General features: G+C 35.2%; 3 protein-coding genes across 3 annotated transcripts; 1 reads left to right on the top strand and 2 right to left on the bottom strand.

The window, feature by feature from the left end:
* The first annotated feature begins 5,118 nt into the window (after positions 1-5,118).
* Positions 5,119-6,792, top strand: LOC112757578 (serine/threonine-protein phosphatase 7 long form homolog). Its single transcript, XM_025806135.1, has 5 exons — positions 5,119-5,199; positions 5,663-5,832; positions 5,943-6,407; positions 6,507-6,597; positions 6,739-6,792. Exons 1-5 carry the CDS (start codon positions 5,119-5,121, stop codon positions 6,790-6,792), a joined length of 861 nt encoding a protein of 286 aa, XP_025661920.1.
* Positions 6,793-8,723: 1,931 nt separating this feature from the next.
* LOC112757579 (uncharacterized) lies at positions 8,724-11,244 on the bottom strand. The gene is made up of 2 exons (XM_025806136.1): positions 10,513-11,244; positions 8,724-8,990 (listed from the first exon to the last, which is right to left on the bottom strand). The coding sequence occupies exons 1-2, from the start codon at positions 11,242-11,244 to the stop codon at positions 8,724-8,726; spliced, it is 999 nt and encodes a 332-aa protein (XP_025661921.1).
* Positions 11,245-16,029: 4,785 nt separating this feature from the next.
* Positions 16,030-19,380, bottom strand: LOC140180243 (uncharacterized). Its single transcript, XM_072220695.1, has 7 exons — positions 19,376-19,380; positions 18,315-19,243; positions 17,606-17,718; positions 17,072-17,197; positions 16,540-16,787; positions 16,184-16,425; positions 16,030-16,085 (listed from the first exon to the last, which is right to left on the bottom strand). Exons 1-7 carry the CDS (start codon positions 19,378-19,380, stop codon positions 16,030-16,032), a joined length of 1,719 nt encoding a protein of 572 aa, XP_072076796.1.
* Positions 19,381-20,784: the final 1,404 nt, after the last annotated feature.

The following is a 20,784-nucleotide window of genomic DNA, read 5'->3' on the forward strand; positions in this document are numbered from 1 at the left end:
AACTATAACTCAGCACCAATACATACCAAACCACACCTCAACACTTCATTTTCATATCATGATATCCCATTCCTCAAAATCATCAAGTCCAACTCCAATAATTACATTCAATACACATTATTCATCAATATACCAACAATAATATTTCATGTTCATTAATCTCGCTACAACATCAATCATCAATGTATCGTTATAGTTCATTAAAGCCATCACCTCATCAACCATACACCACATTCATACCTTTCACCAACGTACCAAATATCCACATCAATCTAACCCATAATGCATTAACTAAAATCACTAAATAGGCATCAAACACACAATTCATTTTATCCTAGGTCGTCTAATCTAAGTTTTCACGACACATTACATATTATATACGAGAAACCAAAATAATACCTTGACCGATTTCTCTCCTAAACTAAAGAGACCACAAGTTGGCACAAAACTCAGCCCAAGATGCTCAACCTTCAAGATTCTAGCACCTAAAGCTCCACCAAGTTTCTAATATCTTCAAATGAGTTCCAAGTTCATATATACTCTACCTAACACATATTATCACATTCATATACCAAATTTCAATACTCAAACTCACATAATCCAAGAATTTACAAGGTCTTGAGAGTCCTTACCTTATATGTGCCTTAATCGAATGAAAACCCACAACTCTCTCAAGCTAATTGAACTCTAAAACATCAAAGAATTAAAAATCTCAACACCCACAACCTTGAAATTTTGAAATTGGGAGAAGAGAGCTTGAGGATGAAAACGTGATTTTTCTTACCCTGCGATGCACGGAACTGACACGGACACGGGACACGACATGGCACGGGATACGCTGACACGCGAATTTTAAAATCTTATAAGACATGGGGACACGCATACATATGAAATATAAAGTATTTTTTAGATAAATTCTAATGATATTTTAATATTTTATTGATATTAAAATATAAATTGATTTTTTAATTATTTTTAATGTCTTATTTTAATTATATCAAGTATTTAAAATATTTTTTGTTTTAAAAAATAATAATAGTTACTATATCTAAATATAGTTTAAGAATATATGTTAAGAATAAGATTGGACACGCTGACACGTGATGGTATTTAGGTATGTCCAAGCGTGTTCGGAGAAGAATTTTTTATTTTTATTGAGATACGGTTGGACACAGCAGATACGCGTGTCGGACAAGTGTCGGTAAGTGTCCTGTCCAAAATGTGTCCGACATGCAGACAGGGCAACTCAGCGAAGTATCTATGCTTCATAGTTCTTACTAAATTGAGTATTGGAATTTGTAGAGCTCAACGCAGTGGACGCGTAGTCGCAAATGGCACCGTGATCGGAGCTCGGAGTTATGAGATATGTGAAATTTAGTGAAGGTTGGAGTTAAAGTTCTTCCTTCTCCTTCCATGGATGCTCATCGTGTTTCATTATGTTGGAGGGAGAGAAGACTTTATGCTCATGTGTTTAAGTAAGTTGGGTTGGGCCTTGGGCCCAGTTTGGCCCAATTTCGGGACAAAACTTTTAAAATTAGTGTCAAAATTAATGTTTTAATTAATTATAGAGTAAAGTATCGATTTTGTCCCTAACATTTGGGGTAACTCATAAAATTGTCTCTAACGTTTTAATCGTCCTATTTAAGTTTCTAACGTTTCAAAATTGACTCAATGTTGTCCTATCGTTAGGGATCCGTTAACAGAATTGACGGCGGGACAAAATTGAGACGATTTTGAAACGTTTGGGACTTAAATAGGACGAAAACATTAGGGACAAAAACGATACATAAAAATAAATTTTAATTTAATTTTATCTTTCAATAATAGTAATTTTTTACTGTACATAGTATTCAATTATTTTTTAATTACATCTAAATAAATTACACTTAATCACATTACTTTCATTTTAAATAAATTTATTTTTTATAATTTTAAAGAATTTTGATACATTAGAGACAAAAGGTATAATTTATATTTTATTTTATATATATTATTTTTTTTCTTTTCTACAAGTTTATATACTAGTCATTTTACAAACATTTCATGATAACTAAAAATTTTTAAGAGTAAAATTATAAAAAAAATTAATTTATTTAAAATGAAAGTAATATGATTAAGTGTAATTTACTTAGATGTGATTAAAAAATAATTGAATACTATGTATAGTAAAAAAATGATATTATTGAAGGATAAAATTAAAATTTATTTCTATGTATCATTTTTGTCCCCAACATTTTCATCCTATTTAAGTCCCTAACATTTCAAAATCGTCTCAATTTTGTCCTGCCGTCAATTCTATTAACGGATCCCTAACAGCAGGACAACATTGAGTCAGTTTTGAAACGTTAGGGACTTAAATAGGACGGTTGAAACGTTAGGGACAACTTTGGGACTTACTCCAAACGTTGGGGACAAAGACGATACTTTACTCTTAATTCTAACTCATTAAACTATAAAATTCTATTTTTTAATTTTTTATTAATAATTTATTTATTCGCTAATTATTCACTAATTACGCGGGGTTTACAACCTCCTCCTCCTCCTCCTCCTCCTCCTCCTCCTCCGCCTCTTTTTTTCATTGGAATTTTTTCTCCTCCTTCTCCTCCATCATCATGATCATCATCGTTATAGTTATCGTTGTCATCATTAATGTTATCGTTATCGTAAAATTTTACCATATTGATGACGTTATTTGATCCAAAATTAATTTGGATGTGTTTTTGTTGATAATTCAGTTATTTTTTTGTATTGTTTTCGAACTGAATTTGTGTATCACAATCATTAAGTACCTTTGATGCATTTCTGAGTTAATTTAGGTGTGTTTGGTCTCGTTCACTTGGATTTTGTGCAATTATGTGCAACTGTAAACGCAAAATTTCGATGTAAAAACTAGGACATTTATGTATTATTATTAAGAAATTTTGGTGTATTTATATTCTGATAAATTTTTCATAATTCAAAACTCTTTCTCTTTCTCCTCCTCCTCATCTTTTGCTGCTTCTTCTTCTTTTTCATCATCATCATCATCATCATCATCATCATCATCTTCTTCTTCTTCTTCTTCTTCTTTTTTTCTTATTCATCTTTTTCTTTTTATTTTACCTTCTCAAGTTTCTTCTTGATTTACTCTTTTAATAAGAATAAGAACAAAAAAAATCAAATAAAGAAGAAAAAATACATAATGCTACAAAATTACTTAGAAGGTGATGAACCTACATTCGTTCAACTAAAAAAAGAAAGAAATAAGGAAAAAAAAAGACGAAAAAATGCAGCATTAAAAAAAATATATTTTTGTGCATTTATAACAAAATTTTGATGTAAAAAGTAAAAAATGTTTATGTTATTGTTAAAAAATTTTGGTGTATTTTTATTCTAATTTTAGAATTAATTGAGGTGCATTACAAAAATAAATTCAGACCAAAAGTGCACCTTATTTAGGTCCATATTGCACCAAAATTAAATATAGAATGCACCAAAATTACTTAATGATAACCCTCAATGCACTAAAATTACTTAATGATAACCCTCTTAAAACCTTGTGTCACAATTAAAAAATTTCAATGTCAAAATTGAAAAGTTTATGTGCAATGGTTACAAAACTCCTCTTCCTCCTCTTTTTTCATCATTATCATCTTCTTCTTTTTTTGTTCATCTTCTTCTTATTATTTTACTTCTTAATAAGAATAAAAAATAAAAAATCAAACAAAAAAAAAAAAATACATAATACTGCAAAATTTTTAGAAAGATGATAAACCTACATTTATTCAACTAAAAGAAAGAAAAAATAAGAAAAAAAAAAGAAGAAGAAAAAAATGCAGCAATAAAGAAAATATTTTTGTGTATTTGTAGCAAAATTTTTGTATAAAAACTAAGAAACTTATGTGTTATTGTTAAAAAATTTTGGTGTATTTTTATTCTGATAAGTTCTACATAATTCAAAACTCTTCCTTTTCCTCCTCCTCATCTTCTGCTGCTTTTTCTTCGTCATCTTCTTGTTTCATTTTCTCATAATTATTCTTCAGAGGAAAAATCAAACAAAGAAGAAAAAATACATAATGTTGCAAAATCAATAGAAAGAAGAAGAAAAAAATGAAGCAACAACAACAGTAATAAAAAGAGCGATGATAAGGATGAAACATGCAAAGAAGAAGAAGAAACGCGAAAAAAAGAGGAGAAATGCAATGAAAAAGGAGAAGAAGAAGGAGGAAGATGAGGAACGCGGGGTACAAACATTGGAGGAGGAATGCAAAGAAGAAGAAGAAAAAACACGAAAAAGAACGACGTGATTTCACGCGCACTTTATGTAAGTGGGTTTTGTTGGGTTAGGGTTAATTTGGTTGGACTTGTTTGACAAAAAGGCTTGTATGTATAGGGGGACTGAAAAACATATTATAGTTTGTATCTATATTTTACCAAAATTTACAAATATGAATCAATACAATTTGTACTCACATTTTTCAGAGTCTACACACATGAATTAATAAAATTTTTTTGTTAAAAATAATTTAGTGTTTGTGCTAGTCAAATAATAACTAAAAATATTAAAAATGACTGCCCCAAAAAGTTTCTCATATATATAATTTTTTTATTTTTTATTTATTATATTTGAATCTACAAATTGAATCTGCAGATACTTATCAAAGATATTAATCATAAAACTAAATTAAAAATCAAAAATCAATAAATAGTTTTTAAAACTTATCTAATCATGAACCATTAAAAGAAACAATAACTTCATATCTATAAATTAGTAAAACTCATAACATTATGTTCACCAATATTTTTCATATCTAAACCTACAAATTAAAAAAAAATTAAAATTTGATGAATTCATAACTACAATTAAATTTACTACTTGAATAAAGGATTTTTTATTTTAATAAATAAAATAAATATTTTTTGAAAAATTACCGATTTAAATTCCCTTTTCATATCTCGTTTACAGTGTAAATGAGATGACAATACGCATATTTCGTTTACAGGGTAAACGAGATATGGCCCGTATCCGCCTATATATAGAAGTCGTTTACAGCCGATTTCCAGGCCTCAGTTTCACTTTGTCAACATCTTTCTCTCCTCTTTTAACCCTTTCTGACTATACCTTTGACTCAAGCGGTGATGGCACGCCAAGTGGGGAATGACGGGGACATAAACAAGCTGAATGAGATGACACATTACACCAGGGCGGCCGACTTTGAGGTTAGTTTCGTTATCGTTGTTAAATTTAATGATGTTGGCATTATTAGGGTAGTCATGAAGATCTGAAACTTTGGTATATGAGTTATTAGTTAGGTCTGTAGGCTTAATTTAGAACTCTATCTGCTTGTGCTAGGTTCGTATGAACTGAGGTATGATTAGTTTGGAACCCCGTTATTCCTGTGCTATTTTGTTAGTATTTATAAATTTAATGCTGTTATAGTTAACACTGGTTACATTAATAAATTTTGATATTTTTATTTTATTAGAAATTTAAGACTTTATTTTTTTGCATTATATTATTTAATTTGTAATAAAAATAACAAAAAAATAATTAATCTTGAGACTTTTGAGAGATAAATATTATGAGAAGTAAAATTAATTTTATAAAATGTTAACAAATAATTTATAAGTTATAATTAATTTTATATAATTTAACTATATTTTCGTTTGTCGTTACTTAGAGGCCTTGCCTCCTACTGTTCTGGCGAGTGACCATACTTTACCTCCACCGGATGCCATCGTCCCAAATTTGGTTGAGGCTGGATTCGGCGACACCGTACCCCTCAGGGATTTTATCTTTGACAATTCTCTGATTTCGGCACTGGTGGAGCGATGGCGTCTAGAGACACACACGTATCATCTCCCATGAGGTGAGGTCACTATCACCCTACAGTATGTGGCATACCACCTAGGCCTACGCACACACGGTAACCCCGTTGGGGGTGGCTCCGTGACTTTGGTAGGTGGTACCATACGGAGTCGTGGGCATTGGTGGAGCAGCTCCTCGGTGCTCGACCTCCTGTGGCAGCACAGCAGGAGGCACAGAGGAAGGAGTCGTTCACGCTGAAACTTGTGTGGCTACAGGATCGTGTCCGCCAGATGCCACAGACAGACGATCCCGAGACCCTCCGACAGTACGCCAGGTGTTATATCATGTTACTGATCAGAGGGTATCTGATGACCGACAAGTCCAACAATCTGGTGCACCTTCGTTGGCTACCGTTGCTCAGGGACTTTACGGAGTGTAGAGTGTTTTCCTGGAGCTCCGCTGTGCTGGCCTGGACGTATCAATCCCTTTCTTTGGTGGCTCAGCAGGGCATCACGGATATCGCTGACTACACTCCATTGTTGATGTCCTGGATTTATCAGAGATTCTCCCAGTGGTGTCCACCAGATAGAGGCGTCTACCAGTATCCACTGACTGCGAGGTCAGAAATATCATTTTATGTATTTGAGTTAAATAATTTTGTCAAATCTTTTGGTATGTTACTTAACGAATCCTTTTTTGCTCTCGTTCGATGTGTTAGGTTGGTTGGATTTCCGCAGCAGATTAGGGATCAGCATGAGGCCAGGGTCCTGCGTTGGAGGGTTTCCCTTGACCGGCTACGGTTCGACGAGGTCAGTAGTTATTATGCGTATGTTTTTATTTTCTATAATTAGTTAGATATCGTATCCTTTAATATGCTTGTTATAAGGATAATTCGAGAGATTTCGTATAAGAATTGTGTTTGTGTTATGGTGAAAACTTTCTTTCTTCAGTTTGCATGGAGAGTCTACGATGACCCCGCCTTGCAGGCATTGTGTCCGCCCTGATTTCGTGAGGAGGAGGAGTGGGGGACATGGTTGTTAGCCGTCCCCCTATTGTGCTTCAATATCGTCCGATTTCACCATGTTGATTGGGTGAAACGGCAGTTCAATGGAGAGCAGTAGGTACCAAGCACTCCGATAAATCTTGATAGGTGAGATTGATGTTGTATTTCTACTTACTTATCCGTTAAAATATTTCATTTATTATGACTTAATGAAGTATTTAACACAACATGTTTATTGACAGGTACCTGAATACTACTGGTCGAGGTGAGGATGTATGGTGGCCGCTCAAGCTGAAGGAGTGGTATGATAGATGGCATCAAAAGTTTGAGCCCGATCGCCGGATTACTGTGCACCACACATTCGATACGAGGCCGATCTTGGAGTACTATGACTGATGGCGTGGGTTTCTCGTGTTAGGCATCTATCGGGGAAGGAGGTATTGGAGGACCCGAGGCCGGCGAAGTTGCCCCCTAACGTACAGCCCACTGCCAGCCAGCCCAGGGACGATCTCGCCCTTCCTCGGGGCGTGCCGGATTGACGTCGATGTGTAAGGGAGGGTAGGGATGATACTCGAAGACCTTCTCGGAGGGACAGGGGCCACAGAGAGCGTTAGCCTGGCGAGCCGGTGAGGAGGGAGAGGGACCGCCCACGATGGGTGGGGGTCGGAGTTGATTCTGATGAGGTAGAGTACGCCCACCAGGAGGAGCATGGAGACATACCACAGGACAGAGAGGCCTCACCTCTACCACCACCTCCTCCCCCGTCACATGGAGCTTGGCATGCATCTGGGAGCGGCGGTGCGCAGCCTATGGGAGACTGGGATATATCACCTTCTGGTTGGCATGAGGGTGGTCCTTCCGGTGCCATCAGGAGGAGGAGGATATGCTTGATGAGATCCTCCTTGATGATGCCTTCCAGCTTCACACGGCCGCGCTGGTGACTATGGATCATTTAGCCGAGCATTTCCGCACATATAGGAAGGTTGGGATAGGGGATAACCAGCATGCATCAGGTCCCGCACAGACGTCCTCCTAGATTCCTCAGATATCACCGGCTTCTGCGTCGTCGTTCGGGGCGGGTATCCAGCCGGGTAGCCAGTATGTGACGCCGCCCTCCCATGACTACGGTAAGTATCTGACCTCCTCCCAGCCGCGAATCACCCCTCCATCAAGGCCACCGTCTCATCCACACCTACAACTACATCAGTACGCCACCGGTCTACCATCAGCGAGGGCCCACCCATACCATGCCCCACAGCCCCAGCAGCCAGTTGGCCCGGCGTCGCCCCGCGGAGACCCTAGGCCATCTTGACCTCATCGCCAGGCTCAGCCTCCACCATGTGGCACCGGTCACAGACTCCACTATCAGGATCCCCACCACAGATGATGTTTACTAGTTGCCATTTTATGTATTTTTTCTGTACTTTAGTTGGATTGTATATGTATATGTTATTATGAGTTATGTTTATGTATTCGTTGGATTTATGTTATGTTTATTTTGGTTGGGTTGATGTCATGTTATCTTTATTTTCATAGTAACGGATAATTCAGAGATATGACAAAGAAATTATTTAACATTAAAGAACTAAACTTTAAACAATGACAATAAGAACTAAAACATGGAGTTCAACACTTTCAAAATGAAACTCAAAAGGCAGTAAAGTACATCCAAACTAAAATGGCCTAGGCATCTCCGGTGGGTTGGTTAGGGCAACCTCGTCTAGTGTGGCCGACTTGCCTACACAAGGCACACCGCTTCTCTTGACGCTCGACATCATCCATGTCGTTCCGGAATCTGGTGGACACTGGTCTTCTGGTCACCTTTCGCCGCATGGTTGGGTTAGGACGTATCATCGTCCCATGCCACTCCGACCATAGCGACTCGTCTGGAATGGGTGGGAACTCCATCTCGTACACCTCTAACACAGCTTCCTACCGGTAGACTGGATTCACATACGGGGCCCACTCAATGCTAGCGGCGGCGCACCCGGCAAGTGCGTGCCGGCACGGATAGTGGAGAGACTGGAATAACCCGCAATCACATGTGTCTTTCGATAGCCGAACCCAAAAGGAACCATGACCCCAGCTTTCGAACGGCTCTAGCTCCTCCACAACAAACACGGAGGCCCGCCTATCGCAATGTGTCACACAGATCTTCGGAATGCATTCCCTATTCTTCTCAATGGCCACTAAGAGTCTCTGTGAGAAGCAGTTCCCAGCCACTGATGAGCGGATAATTTATACACTTTTTGGCATTGTTTTTAGGTATTTTTAATATGTTTTAGTCACATTTTATTATATTTTTATTAGTTTTTAAATAAAAATCACATTTCTAGACTTTACTATGAGTTTGTGTATTTTTCTGTGATTTCAGGTAATTTCTGGCTGAAATTGAGGGACCTGAGCAAAAATCTTATTCAGAGGCTGAAAAATGACTGCAGATGTTGTTGGATTCTGACCTCCCTGCACTCAAAGTGTATTTTCTGGAGCTACAGGAGTCCAAATGGCGCACTCTCAATTGCGTTGGAAAGTAGATATCCAGGGCTTTCCAGCAATATATAATAGTCCATACTTTGCTCAAGGATAGATGATGTAAACTGGTGTTCAATGCCAGTTCCATGTTGCATTCTGACGTTAAATGCCAGAAACAGGTTACAACCTGGCGTTTAACTCTAGAAACAGCCTAGGCACATGTAAAGCTCAAGTCTCAGCCCCAGCACACACCAAGTGGGCCCTAGAAGTGGAATTCTGCACTATCTATCGTAGTTTACTCATTTTCTGTAAACCTAGGTTACTAGTTTAGTATTTAAACAACTTTTAGAGATTTATTTTGTACCTCATGACATTTTTAGATCTGAACTTTGTACTCTTTGACGGCATGAGTCTCTCAACTCCATTGTTGGGGGTGAGGAGCTCTGCTGTGTCTCGATGAATTAATGTAATTATTTCTGTTTTCTATTCAAACACGCTTGTTTCTATCTAAGATGTTCATTTGCACTTCAATATGATGGATGTGATGATCCGTGACATTCATCACCATTCTCAACCTATGAACGCGTGAATGACAACCACCTCCGTTCTACCTTCGATTGAATGAGTATCTCTTGGATTTCTTAATCAGAATCTTCGTGGTATAAGCTAGAATCCATTGGCAGCATTCTTGATAATTCGGAAAGTCTAAACCTTGTCTGTGGTATTTCGAGTAGGATTCAGGGATTGAATGACTGTGACGAGCTTCAAACTCACAAGGGTTGGGTGTAGTAACAGACGCAAAATGATCAATGGATCCTATTCCAGCATGAGTGAGAACCAACAGATGATTAGCCGTGCGGTGACAGCAAACCTGGACCATTTTCACTGAGAGGACGGATGGTAGCCATTGACAACGGTGATGCACCAGCACACAGCTTACCATAGGAGGAACCTTGCGTGCATGAAGAAGAAGACATGGAGACAGAAGAGATTCAGAAGACAAAGCATCTCCAAAACTCCAACATATTCTCCATTACTGCATAACAAGTATTTAATTCATACTCTTTTATTTTTCGCAATCCAAACTGATAATTATAATTGATATCCTGACTAAGAATTACAAGATAACCATAGATTGCTTCAAGCCAACAATCTCTGTGGGATTCGACCCTTACTCACGTAAGGTATTACTTGGACGACCCAGTGCACTTGCTGGTTAGTGGTACGACTTATGAAAAGTGTGATTTACAATTCGTGCACCAGCCACCAACTGGCTCTGCGCTTCCCTACCCTTCGTAACAAACAACTTCTGCAGTCTTTCATACGTGATACGTATAACGGCCGAAATGGACAAGTAGCGGGTCCCCTTCAACACAGCATTGATGCACTTGGATAAATTGGTGGTCATGTGACCAAACCTCTGACCACTGTCACAATGCTGAAGCCAAATCTCCTTTCTAAAATGACCAGCCCAGTCTGCCATTGCCGGGGAGACGCCCCTCAATACATACATGTACCACTCAAACCCAGCCTGACTTAGACTGTAAGCAGCGTTTATGAGGTATCGCTTGCCCTCGGCTGACTTGAACCGGCTCATGAAATTCACCGCCATGTGTCTGATATAGTAAGCATGGAACGCCTTAGGGGGATGCCACCCACTATCATCGGATGCTAGGGCGGCCTTGATGGCCTGAGATCTGTCCGATATAACCAGTAAGCCGTCTTGTGGGGTGACGTGGCGCCTCAAATTAGTAAGAAAGAATGACCATGACTCGGTGCTTTCAGACTCAACAATGGCGAAAGCAATTGGCAGTATATTGATGTTCCCGTCTTCCGCCACCGATATAAGCAACACTCTACTATACTTGCCACAGAAATACGTGCCATCTACAGAGACAAATGGCTTGCAATGCTTGAAGGCCTCGACACATGACGGGAAAGCCCAAAATACTTTGTCGAATATGCAGCAGTCTCGCACCATGAGGTGTCCTTCGTAGTACAGTTTGACGCGTATGTCACATATGGTGTCGGGGAAACATCTCTACAGTGCTTGGAGAAGTTTCGACACCTTGTTGTACGACTCTTCCCAATCACCGTAGATCCGTGTAATCGCCTTCTGCTTTGCCATGCATACCTTTCTGTATGACGGTTTGAAATGATAGCTTGCCTAGACCGCACCTTGCAAGACTGGGATACTCACAGATGGGTTGGACTGAATCAATGGCAATATGACTTTGCAGATGAGCCTGCTATCTAACTGACGATGGTCTTGAGACATGGTGGGTGCCAGACAACTGTGTGATCCACCAAACTTCCGAACCTCCCTAATCACAACAAAAAATTTATTCTTACATAATATCTCTAACCAAAATAACATATCATACAAAACTTCTCAAATTCACAATTAAACTTGAACTTACCAATATCCGAGATTCTGACGAAGGGCCACACAGAGGCTCCATTGACACCCACTGTCAGCTTGACGGCACTGCACATGGTACTTTAATCGGTTGGACTCGATCACACAGTACTCAGCACTCCTGCGAATACTGTAGTTCTTCACACCTTGAAGCACCGCCTCTCGACTTCTGAACCTGTGTCCGACCCGAAACTCCACACCGCCGTCTAGGTTGTAATCCACTCCACAGGTGTCAGAAACCAGGATCCTCTCATGCATGGCGTCCAGATCTAGACTGTGATAGTGACTAGGCACAACCGATAGCACCAGAATCGTGTGAGGTGGAGGCAGCACAAGGCGCGGCATAGCCCCTGTAGGTGTCTCCGGCACAAACTCATCATCATCCTCACCATCGACAGACTCACTATCTTCACTGTCCACCACGTAATCCTCGTCTGACTCCTCCTCACCCTCTTCTGCCTCATGCTCCGTAATTGCGACATGAATGGGAGGTGGTGCGATAGGTAGGTCGTCCTGCACATAGGTTTCTTGTGCGGAACCCCCACTACCACCATGACCCACCTCGGCGGACAGCTCCATTACCTGTTCACACATGATCCTTCCATGAATACTGAACATCGTCAGTCGCACATGCTCGTCCCCATGAAGTCGAAATAGTCAAAACCGGAAGACTTCATTTCCCATGGGTGCCAGCAACCTATACGCCACCTTCCGATTTCCCTCCTTTCTGTCCCACCAAACTTGCTCAATATCAAACTCTTCAAATCCGACAACTTCTCCACACGATGAGTGCAAAACAATATCGGATTCTGACACTCGAATGTCACCCCATTATCACCATTTCTCATACTACAATTCGGATAAAGAAGCACGAGTATGAATGAATTGTTACTGGTCATTCAGCTATGTTTTCAAGAGAAAAAGGAGACAGAGACAGGATATGATATGCATGTGAGGAATACCAAGGGTTACACATCCTTTTATAGAAGCTGGATATTTGTCTTATATATATATATATATATTACAGTGTAAACGAGATGACGTTTTCACGTATTTCATTTATAGTGTAAACAAGATACGTGAAAAAACATCTCGTTTACACTATAAACGATATATGTCAACGAAAATTAATTCAGTAAATTCTCTGAAAAATATTTATTTCGGTAAATCTTACACTTAATTTATTTATTATAATAAAAAATCCCTTGATTAAGTTTGTTAAGTCAAATTTTACTACACAATATTCCAAAAAATGCAACCGATACTTCACGACTAGAAGTAGCAACCATTAAACAAGACTTTTGAAACAAATTAAAAAAGGACTATGTCATAAAAAATTAAAAAATACTTCCACAAGAATCCGAAAAGGTGGAAACTCAAGTACAGTCGACTTCACATGAAGTTGATATTTGAGAGCCGTTAAATAATTTGACTGATTTGACTAAATTTTTATCTAACGGCTCTCAGATATCAACTTCACGTGAAGTCGACTTCACCTGAGTTTTTACCATCCGAAAAATGGTACTTCCAAATGAACTATAAAAAAACTAAGAAGGAAAAAAGGAGTATTTAGAAAGAAGAAGAGGAGGTTAGGAAGGGGAAAGCAAAACTCTCTAGGCGCGCCCAAAAATTAATGTAGTAGTGGGGAAAAACAATTTAGATTAACCCCTCACCACAAGTCAAAAATCGAAAAATTAGGGATAATTTGGTAACTACCATTATATTAATGAAAGAAAAGGGTAAAATTGCATCAAAATTCGAACGACTAACGGAAGAAAAAAAAAAAAGAAAAATTCCACTCCAATCTTATAAACTGCGAAACCACCCCGCATTTTTTGTATCCATCAATCATTTTTTAAAAAGTTGCAAGAAGCATTAAATGCCAGGATCCGAGCATATGATTCCAACAATGAGAGAATCTGACTCCAAATAAAAAGAGGATTTGACTCCTATAAAGAGAAATTGAATGCGTTGTTCCGTTAGCTCAAAATGTGGATAGGCAGCCTAGATTATCCTTGCTTGAGAGACATTATCTTTAAATAATTACGATATAGATAATGTGACAAGAGACTTTTTCGATGACTCAATCAGGGTCCGAAATCCTTAGGCTTTGTTTGGATATAAAAAGGAAAATGAAAGGAAAGAAAATAAGAGAAAAGAAAATGAGAGGAAAGAAAATAGAAAGAAAAGTAGAGTTATTTGTATGTTGTTTGGATTTAGAGAAAATGGATGGAAAGAAAATAGAGAGAAAATTTTCTTTTGTTTGGATTGAAAGAAAAGTGAGAAGAAAAAAAATTATAATAGTATAAAATTACATTAATACCTTTATTTATATTATATGTAAATTATAATTTATTAATATATTCAAGTTATTTTTTTAATAAAAAAAAATCATTCAAATTAAATTTTAAGATTTTAACATATTATTTTTGTTAATAACAATATTTTTTTAGATTATTCTCTTCTATTATCTTTTAAATATGGTAAATAAAAAATTATCATTATTTTTTAAATATATACAAATAAATAATTTTATAAAAGACTAATGAAAATTATTCATAAGTTACACCATTAATCTCTTTAATTATAAGAAAAAGATGAAGTTTGATGGAACTGTAAAACTAGAAAAAATACAAGAGATGATTTTTAAATTTGAAAGGAAGTGAAATGAAAAATTTTGATTTTTTTATTAAAAAGAGAGTAAATCCGTAATTACATTATTATTTCCTCTTTCTTTATTGGTTTTCATCCCACAGTTGAGGAGAAAAATTTTTTGTAGACCCCACTCTACTTTTTTCTTTTCCTCTTCATTTTTTTCGGTAAACCAAACAATAGAAAATTTGATTTTTCACCCTTTTTCTTTCCCTATATTTTCTTTTTCCCATATTCATTTGAAACAAACACAGTGTTAATCATAGTGAGAAAAGATTTGATCAATTAAAAAGGAAGATTCCGACTTATTTTTTCGAATCATAGGAATTAATAGCCTGGTCATAGCTATTGGACAGATATAAAAAGAGGAGACTCCGAGCTCCTCAAGTACGTTTTAATCCACCCCTATGAATTTCAATTTTGCCTGCAATACCTTTTGCCTACAAATGCCGGATAACTTTTTTAGTCGCAACCTCCCAACGAGTTTTATATTCAAGTACTTGATCTCATTAACTCGTATTAATAGTACTTATTTTTGAATATGATATTTTATGTTTTAATCTCAAAATCTTATTTTAGTAACTCGTGGTTAACTATTCAAAATGTCTAAAATATATATATATATATATATATATATATATATATATATATATATATATATATATGAAATTTAAAAATTAAAATCTCAAAAGTCTAAGATAGTCTTTCTAAACGAAAAAAATTGATAAATTAAGAAATGAAAATGAAATCTTAAGAAAGTGAATGTCCTACATTTTTAAATTGATAAATCTAAGAAGGATATCCTTAAAGAAAACGAAATTAAAAAAATATATATTTATGAAATTTGATAGAAAATATGGTTAATAATTCTAAAAATATTGAAATAATATTTGATGGTCAAAGATCATATTTTATGAAATCTAGTTTAGAATATGTTAAAAAAAATTTGAAAAAAAAAAAAACTAAAAATTAAACCTTTTGCCGTGTATGTTATAAGCTTAGTTATGATATCAAGAATTGTTATCAGAAGAAAAAATAAATAAATTAAGAGTTTAAAAATTTTAAAAATTCAAAAAAATTATAAAATATCTCAAAAAAGGTCATGCTACTAATAACTAGTGTTAAATCCGTGCGATACATGAATTTATATTTTAATTTGACATGATAAATTAAAAATAGTATTTTATAACCATAAAATTTTTAACTTTAGTATAATACTATCATCGTTATTATATAATAAGTGTATTGAATTTGTTATTTTATATTTATTTAAAATAAAATACAAATAAAATAGTTTAAAATTTATAATATTCTTAAACGATAAGAAAAGAGACCTAAAAAGATAAGAATATATATAACTGTATTGGTAGCATATTAATTTTGCACTAAACTTTATACCAAAAAACCTAACAAAAGTTTATCAACAATATAATATTTTACTAACATCATTAGATAAACAATTGCCATATGATGTTGTGTTCTATGTTACACATTTCATTTTAAGTCTAAAAGTATAGTTATAGATAAATTAGTTAAATTTACGGCAAATATTCGTACAAAATTAAAAATCATAACATGTTACTAAAATGAAAATACTATTTTTCTTATCTAAATATTATTAAAAACTTTTTTGAACATGACAACATCAAGTATCCAACATCAAGTATCCAATTAGCAAATCTCTTTATTTCACCTTCATCTTGATCCGAAGAAGGCATTAGAAGCCTCATGCTCGTATGCAGTTTCAGAACCTTACAAAACGACCACGGATGGGATGAGTTAATAGTTAATGTCAATATATCGTGTCTACTCCCTTTCGGAATCATCGGAAGTATCTGTCTAAAATCACCTCCTAGAACAACAACCTTATCACCAAATGGTTGATGTGTCTTATGTTGATCGGTAACTGACATAAGATCCCTGAGCGTCTGATCAAGTGCTTCAAAGCACATTTTATTGAGCATTGGAGCTTCATCCCAAATTATTAAGTTACTTTGGATGAGCAGCTCAGCCTTCAAACTGCCATGCTTGATGTTGCAAGTAGATTCATCAGTAATTGTAATGGGTATTGAAAATCTAGAATGAGCCATTCTGCCACCAGGTAGGAGTAAAGACGCAATTCCACTAGATGCGACATTTAAAACAATCTTTCTTCTAGACCGAATAGCAGAAGAAAGTCCATTTCAAATAAATGTCTTACCACACCCACCATGCCCATAAACGAAGTAAAAACCACCAGAGTCTGTAATAACAGCATTGAGTATCTCATCGAATACTAACATTTGCTCATGAGTCATCTTTTGTTCTGTATATAAGTTTGTATGAGTCAACTCATTTGTGTCATATGCTAACTCCTCCTCTATTAGCTTATTCTGAAAAAGGCGAACACCAGACATCTCAAGATATGGCATTGATTGATAGTCTCTTAAAGATCTCGCATTGCTGTTGAGTATCTAACAAAAGCACATGGTGGTTTTATGAAATATTTAATAAGTAATTCCAAAATAAAACTATTAATATTATTAATAAAAATAATAAGAGAACACAATCTTGATATAAAAAAAAGACATAGTAAAATACCTTGATTTTTCAAAACTTTTCTCCTCTCATATAGTATTCCATCAGCTAATAATGTCCAAGTTGCATTCCAAACACGCTCTGAGTTGCTAATGCTATTAGACATCAGTAGCATCGTAAATAATTTTCTTAATTGATGACCAGATGTAAGTTCAGCTACCTCATTAATAGCTGTAATGAATTCCCTATCATTGCACAGTAGTCCCATGAAATAGCAAGCATCTTGAAAGCTAGAATATGTAATTCCATTAACTGTCTTAATAGACTCATATGTTGTACAACCTCTCTGAACAGTTAACAAAATTCTCATATAATAAATATCACATGTACCCGATGAAATATAGTTTAACCTCCCGATAGAATACCCTCTTTTGCATGGATTCCATTCCCTTACTTTTCTATTATAAACAAATTGATTTGGAAACTCAACATATATCAAAATTTGACCTGATTCAAATTTTTTATTGGCCTCCATCCATACTAAGAACATCGTATATTTTTCTTCCTCTTCTTTCACAATTTCTTCAAGATTGTCATCGTCTTTAAAGATGATATTTTATTCTCCAGACAAATGAAAGGTTAATCTCATCACTGAAGGCCACCTCTAATAAATATCATAAGCTAAAGTTCTCCACATAGCCTCACATGCAGACAAATATCTGCAATCATAAAATTGTTTAATCTCATCAATAACCTGAGCATCCTCTCCACTGGAAGCTTCTTTTGTAACTCCAACTGCTTCTCTGTCTGGACCTTTATTCACATACTTGAACAAATATTTGATAGCATTTGACTTGTTGCAGTACTCTACATTAACATGCGCTTGATAAGACATCAGCAGATATGCATTGTATGGAACCACATTCCTATTATCCATATGGACTCCCTTCTTCTCAGTAATCACTCATGTGCCTCGTCTTCTATATGATGGGTATCTACTATTATCGATAACTGTGGTTCTACTGAATGTTTTGGGATAATATTTAGTGCAGTACCCATCTTTCATGCAGGGAGATTTTGAGAAAGCTCTACCACATAGTCCATGAATCATATATGTAGATACAGCTCTAAACAATTTTAGGTACCGAACAGGATCTAGCAACTCTGAAAATATTAACCGATCAATTTGAATTGTCGTTGTTATCTTATTGTCTCCACTTAACCATAAAAGAATGTGAGTATGTGGTAGACCTCTTTTTTGAAATTCCACCTACATCCCTTATACCAAAAAGACAAAAAAAATATGTTATAAATAAACTATCTATTTTATATATGTACTTTGATAAATTAAAGATGATAATAGAAAATCAACAATATGTTAAGTAAGAAAATATTTTGCCATTTATTTTATAACAATTTAAAGAAATATTTCTCTAAAAATAAGGTTGGATAATGAGCAATACCTGCATCTAGCACTCTAAATGGAATTCCTTGCTTAAGATCCGAGATTATCATGTCAAGCTTAATTTTGAACACTCTACACGATATATCCGGCCGGTCTTCAACCTTTAAGTTTCTTGGATTGTTAACCCTGCCAATCTCTTGCCAACTCGAGTTACGTGTCATTGTGATGAAAAGGTCTGGATATCTATATTTCTTACAAACTGTCATAACATCTTGACAATTATTAAACATGTATCTCATGCCACCAGTGAAGGACGCGGGTAGGATGACACGTTTACCTGCTTTGGAAGCACGAGTCCCACCCCTAACAACTACATCTTGAATCCCTTTGTATATATCACTCCTCGCCCTGGTTTGGTTGTTTCGATAGTAGGTCAGCCTTTGTGCTTCAATCATAGAAAAGCAATCAACCAAGAACTGCTGAAATAGTCGTCCACCATTGACAATGGTTACATACTCGACCCTTTTCTCTTGTATTCTAAATGCTATGAACTCCCTTAAACTCACATGCTGTTTCTTTCTATTTTCATCAGCCCTATGAGATTCTCGCAAATGAATGTCTTCTTGGTAGCCATCTTCAACATAAGGAAACATCATAGGATACTGAAAAGGAATAAATGCGGTGTGTGTCTCATGAATTCTTTGTAGATGTCCGAACTTTAATTGAACTATAATATCACGCCCTGTATCTTCAGAATCAAAATATCCTACTATTAGAGCTGCGACCTCATTAGAAGATGGTAAATTATAGACTCTTACGTCCTTTGATCTTTTTCGGTACAACCATAGCCTTATATTTGTGATATCTCCTTGATTCAGGTAGTTTCTCACTATCCTAAATTTGTGAGCAAGAACATTATATTGATCGATCATGTCCTTGAGGTCTAGAACTAAGGACTGGTCAATGTTGTTGTTGGTTGTTCTTGAACTGTATAAAACATTAATTGAAAAATGTTAGTATTCATAATTAACCAAAATCAAAGTACGAACTACCTTAATATGTTTTTAATCAGTTTGGAATGCATGATACAAACCTGAAAATCTCTATTCTGTTTGAGACCTCATTTTCTGTATCATAAATATATAACTGCGCGAATTTTGGTCTTTGTCCCTCAATTAGTACCAAGCTTCAAATTCTGTGGTAGTTTTGTCCACTCACAATAAACTGGAGAGGACCTGTCCCATCATTGATGGAGGTCTCTATTTTACGTCCGAGGGACATGAAGCAAAACATGCTATTATAAGTTCTTATATTATCCTTAAAGTGTTTGCTTCTTTGGTCTACTCCAGATATTAAATCTTGCAAAAGCTGAGGTGGACGTTGCAAAAATGGCACTTGTACCTTCCCTTGCATACAACATATTGAGAACTCAATATTGGATCCTGTTTTGGACTTCTCTGATCTCTCCTCATACCACATCATAGCGTCGCAATACCGACAAAAAAACTATAGGTCACCAATATCTATCACATCTAATAATCACCAAGATAATAAATTATGTTTCAGTTATTTCTGCAACAAATACTTTATACAAAAAATATATCTTTCTTTCACCATGTGAGGTATAAAAATAATATTTACAAAAAATTACTGATAATTACAATTTATGGATTAAAAAGATGAGATCATATAATACGGTTTCATTGTGCCAACCTCAAGACTTATATTTTACATGCACGCTAATCAAACCATAAGAATTACAATAAATCAATATTCAAATACAAAAAAGTATAATGTATAACCATATCTTTGTCAGAATTTTAAAAACTTGTACGCTAAACGATAATTTTTTGTTTATAGAAAGCATAACAATAGTAAATAATAAAGTGCTGATATTGCTACTTCTTAGATTACATGTTTCTCAGCAACATTGAATATGGCTGGGTATTTAATTCTATTATTTGTCGATAAAAATAAATAAAATTAAATACAATCTAAAAATTAATAACCTTATAAATTACGTAAATTTAGAAAAAAATATTTAAAAAGAGAGAAAAAATGAAAGTACTTCTACTGTGCAGAAACAATTTAAAAGATAATAATGTAAATTGAGTAAAGAGAAAATTTATAAATGTGACAAGTAAAAAAATTTAAATTTAAACATCGAAACAGTTAAGAAGTCACTTAATTAGGAATTAGTATTAGAATTTCAAATTTCAAATTTTTAAATAAAAATTTCTAATTAACTAGTACAAAGTTTAAATTTTTAAATAAAATTTTCTAAAGTAATTCAATTTTGTCAGAACAATATTAGAAATAGAATTAAGTATAGAAAAATGTCAAATTAAAATTTTCTTTTAAATAGTATAAATAACCTCACATTTTAATAAGACTGATAATTCTATTTACTTTAATATAATCTTTTATAATTAGTATAATAGCTTATAAATTATATAAAATTTTAAAAAATATTCTCAAACCCAATCGCTTACTTAAAAATTCAAAAAAAAAAGTTTATTTAAATTTAA

This window comes from Arachis hypogaea, chromosome 16 (genome assembly GCF_003086295.3).
Source record: "Arachis hypogaea cultivar Tifrunner chromosome 16, arahy.Tifrunner.gnm2.J5K5, whole genome shotgun sequence".
In the NCBI taxonomy this organism is placed as follows: Eukaryota; Viridiplantae; Streptophyta; class Magnoliopsida; order Fabales; family Fabaceae; genus Arachis; species Arachis hypogaea.

What these genes read in the sequence shown, in the direction of transcription:
- LOC112757578 (XM_025806135.1), top strand. Translation starts at nt 5,119, where the DNA reads ATGGCACGCCAAGTGGGGAATGACGGGGACATAAACAAGCTGAATGAG. An exon ending in TGGCGTCTAGAGACACACAC is followed by an intron (nt 5,833 to 5,942) that starts GTATCATCTCCC and finishes TGACTTTGGTAG; the next exon opens with GTGGTACCATACGGAGTCGT. An exon ending in CAGTATCCACTGACTGCGAG is followed by an intron (nt 6,408 to 6,506) that starts GTCAGAAATATC and finishes TCGATGTGTTAG; the next exon opens with GTTGGTTGGATTTCCGCAGC.
- LOC112757579 (XM_025806136.1), bottom strand. Translation starts at nt 11,244, where the DNA reads ATGGTGCGAGACTGCTGCATATTCGACAAAGTATTTTGGGCTTTCCCG. An exon ending in TGGTGGCTGGTGCACGAATT is followed by an intron (nt 8,991 to 10,512) that starts GTAAATCACACT and finishes TGCTTCTCACAG; the next exon opens with AGACTCTTAGTGGCCATTGA.
- LOC140180243 (XM_072220695.1), bottom strand. An exon ending in TCATTACAGCTATTAATGAG is followed by an intron (nt 16,788 to 17,071) that starts GTAGCTGAACTT and finishes TGCTTTTGTTAG; the next exon opens with ATACTCAACAGCAATGCGAG. An exon ending in TAAGGTTGTTGTTCTAGGAG is followed by an intron (nt 16,086 to 16,183) that starts GTGATTTTAGAC and finishes TCGTTTTGTAAG; the next exon opens with GTTCTGAAACTGCATACGAG.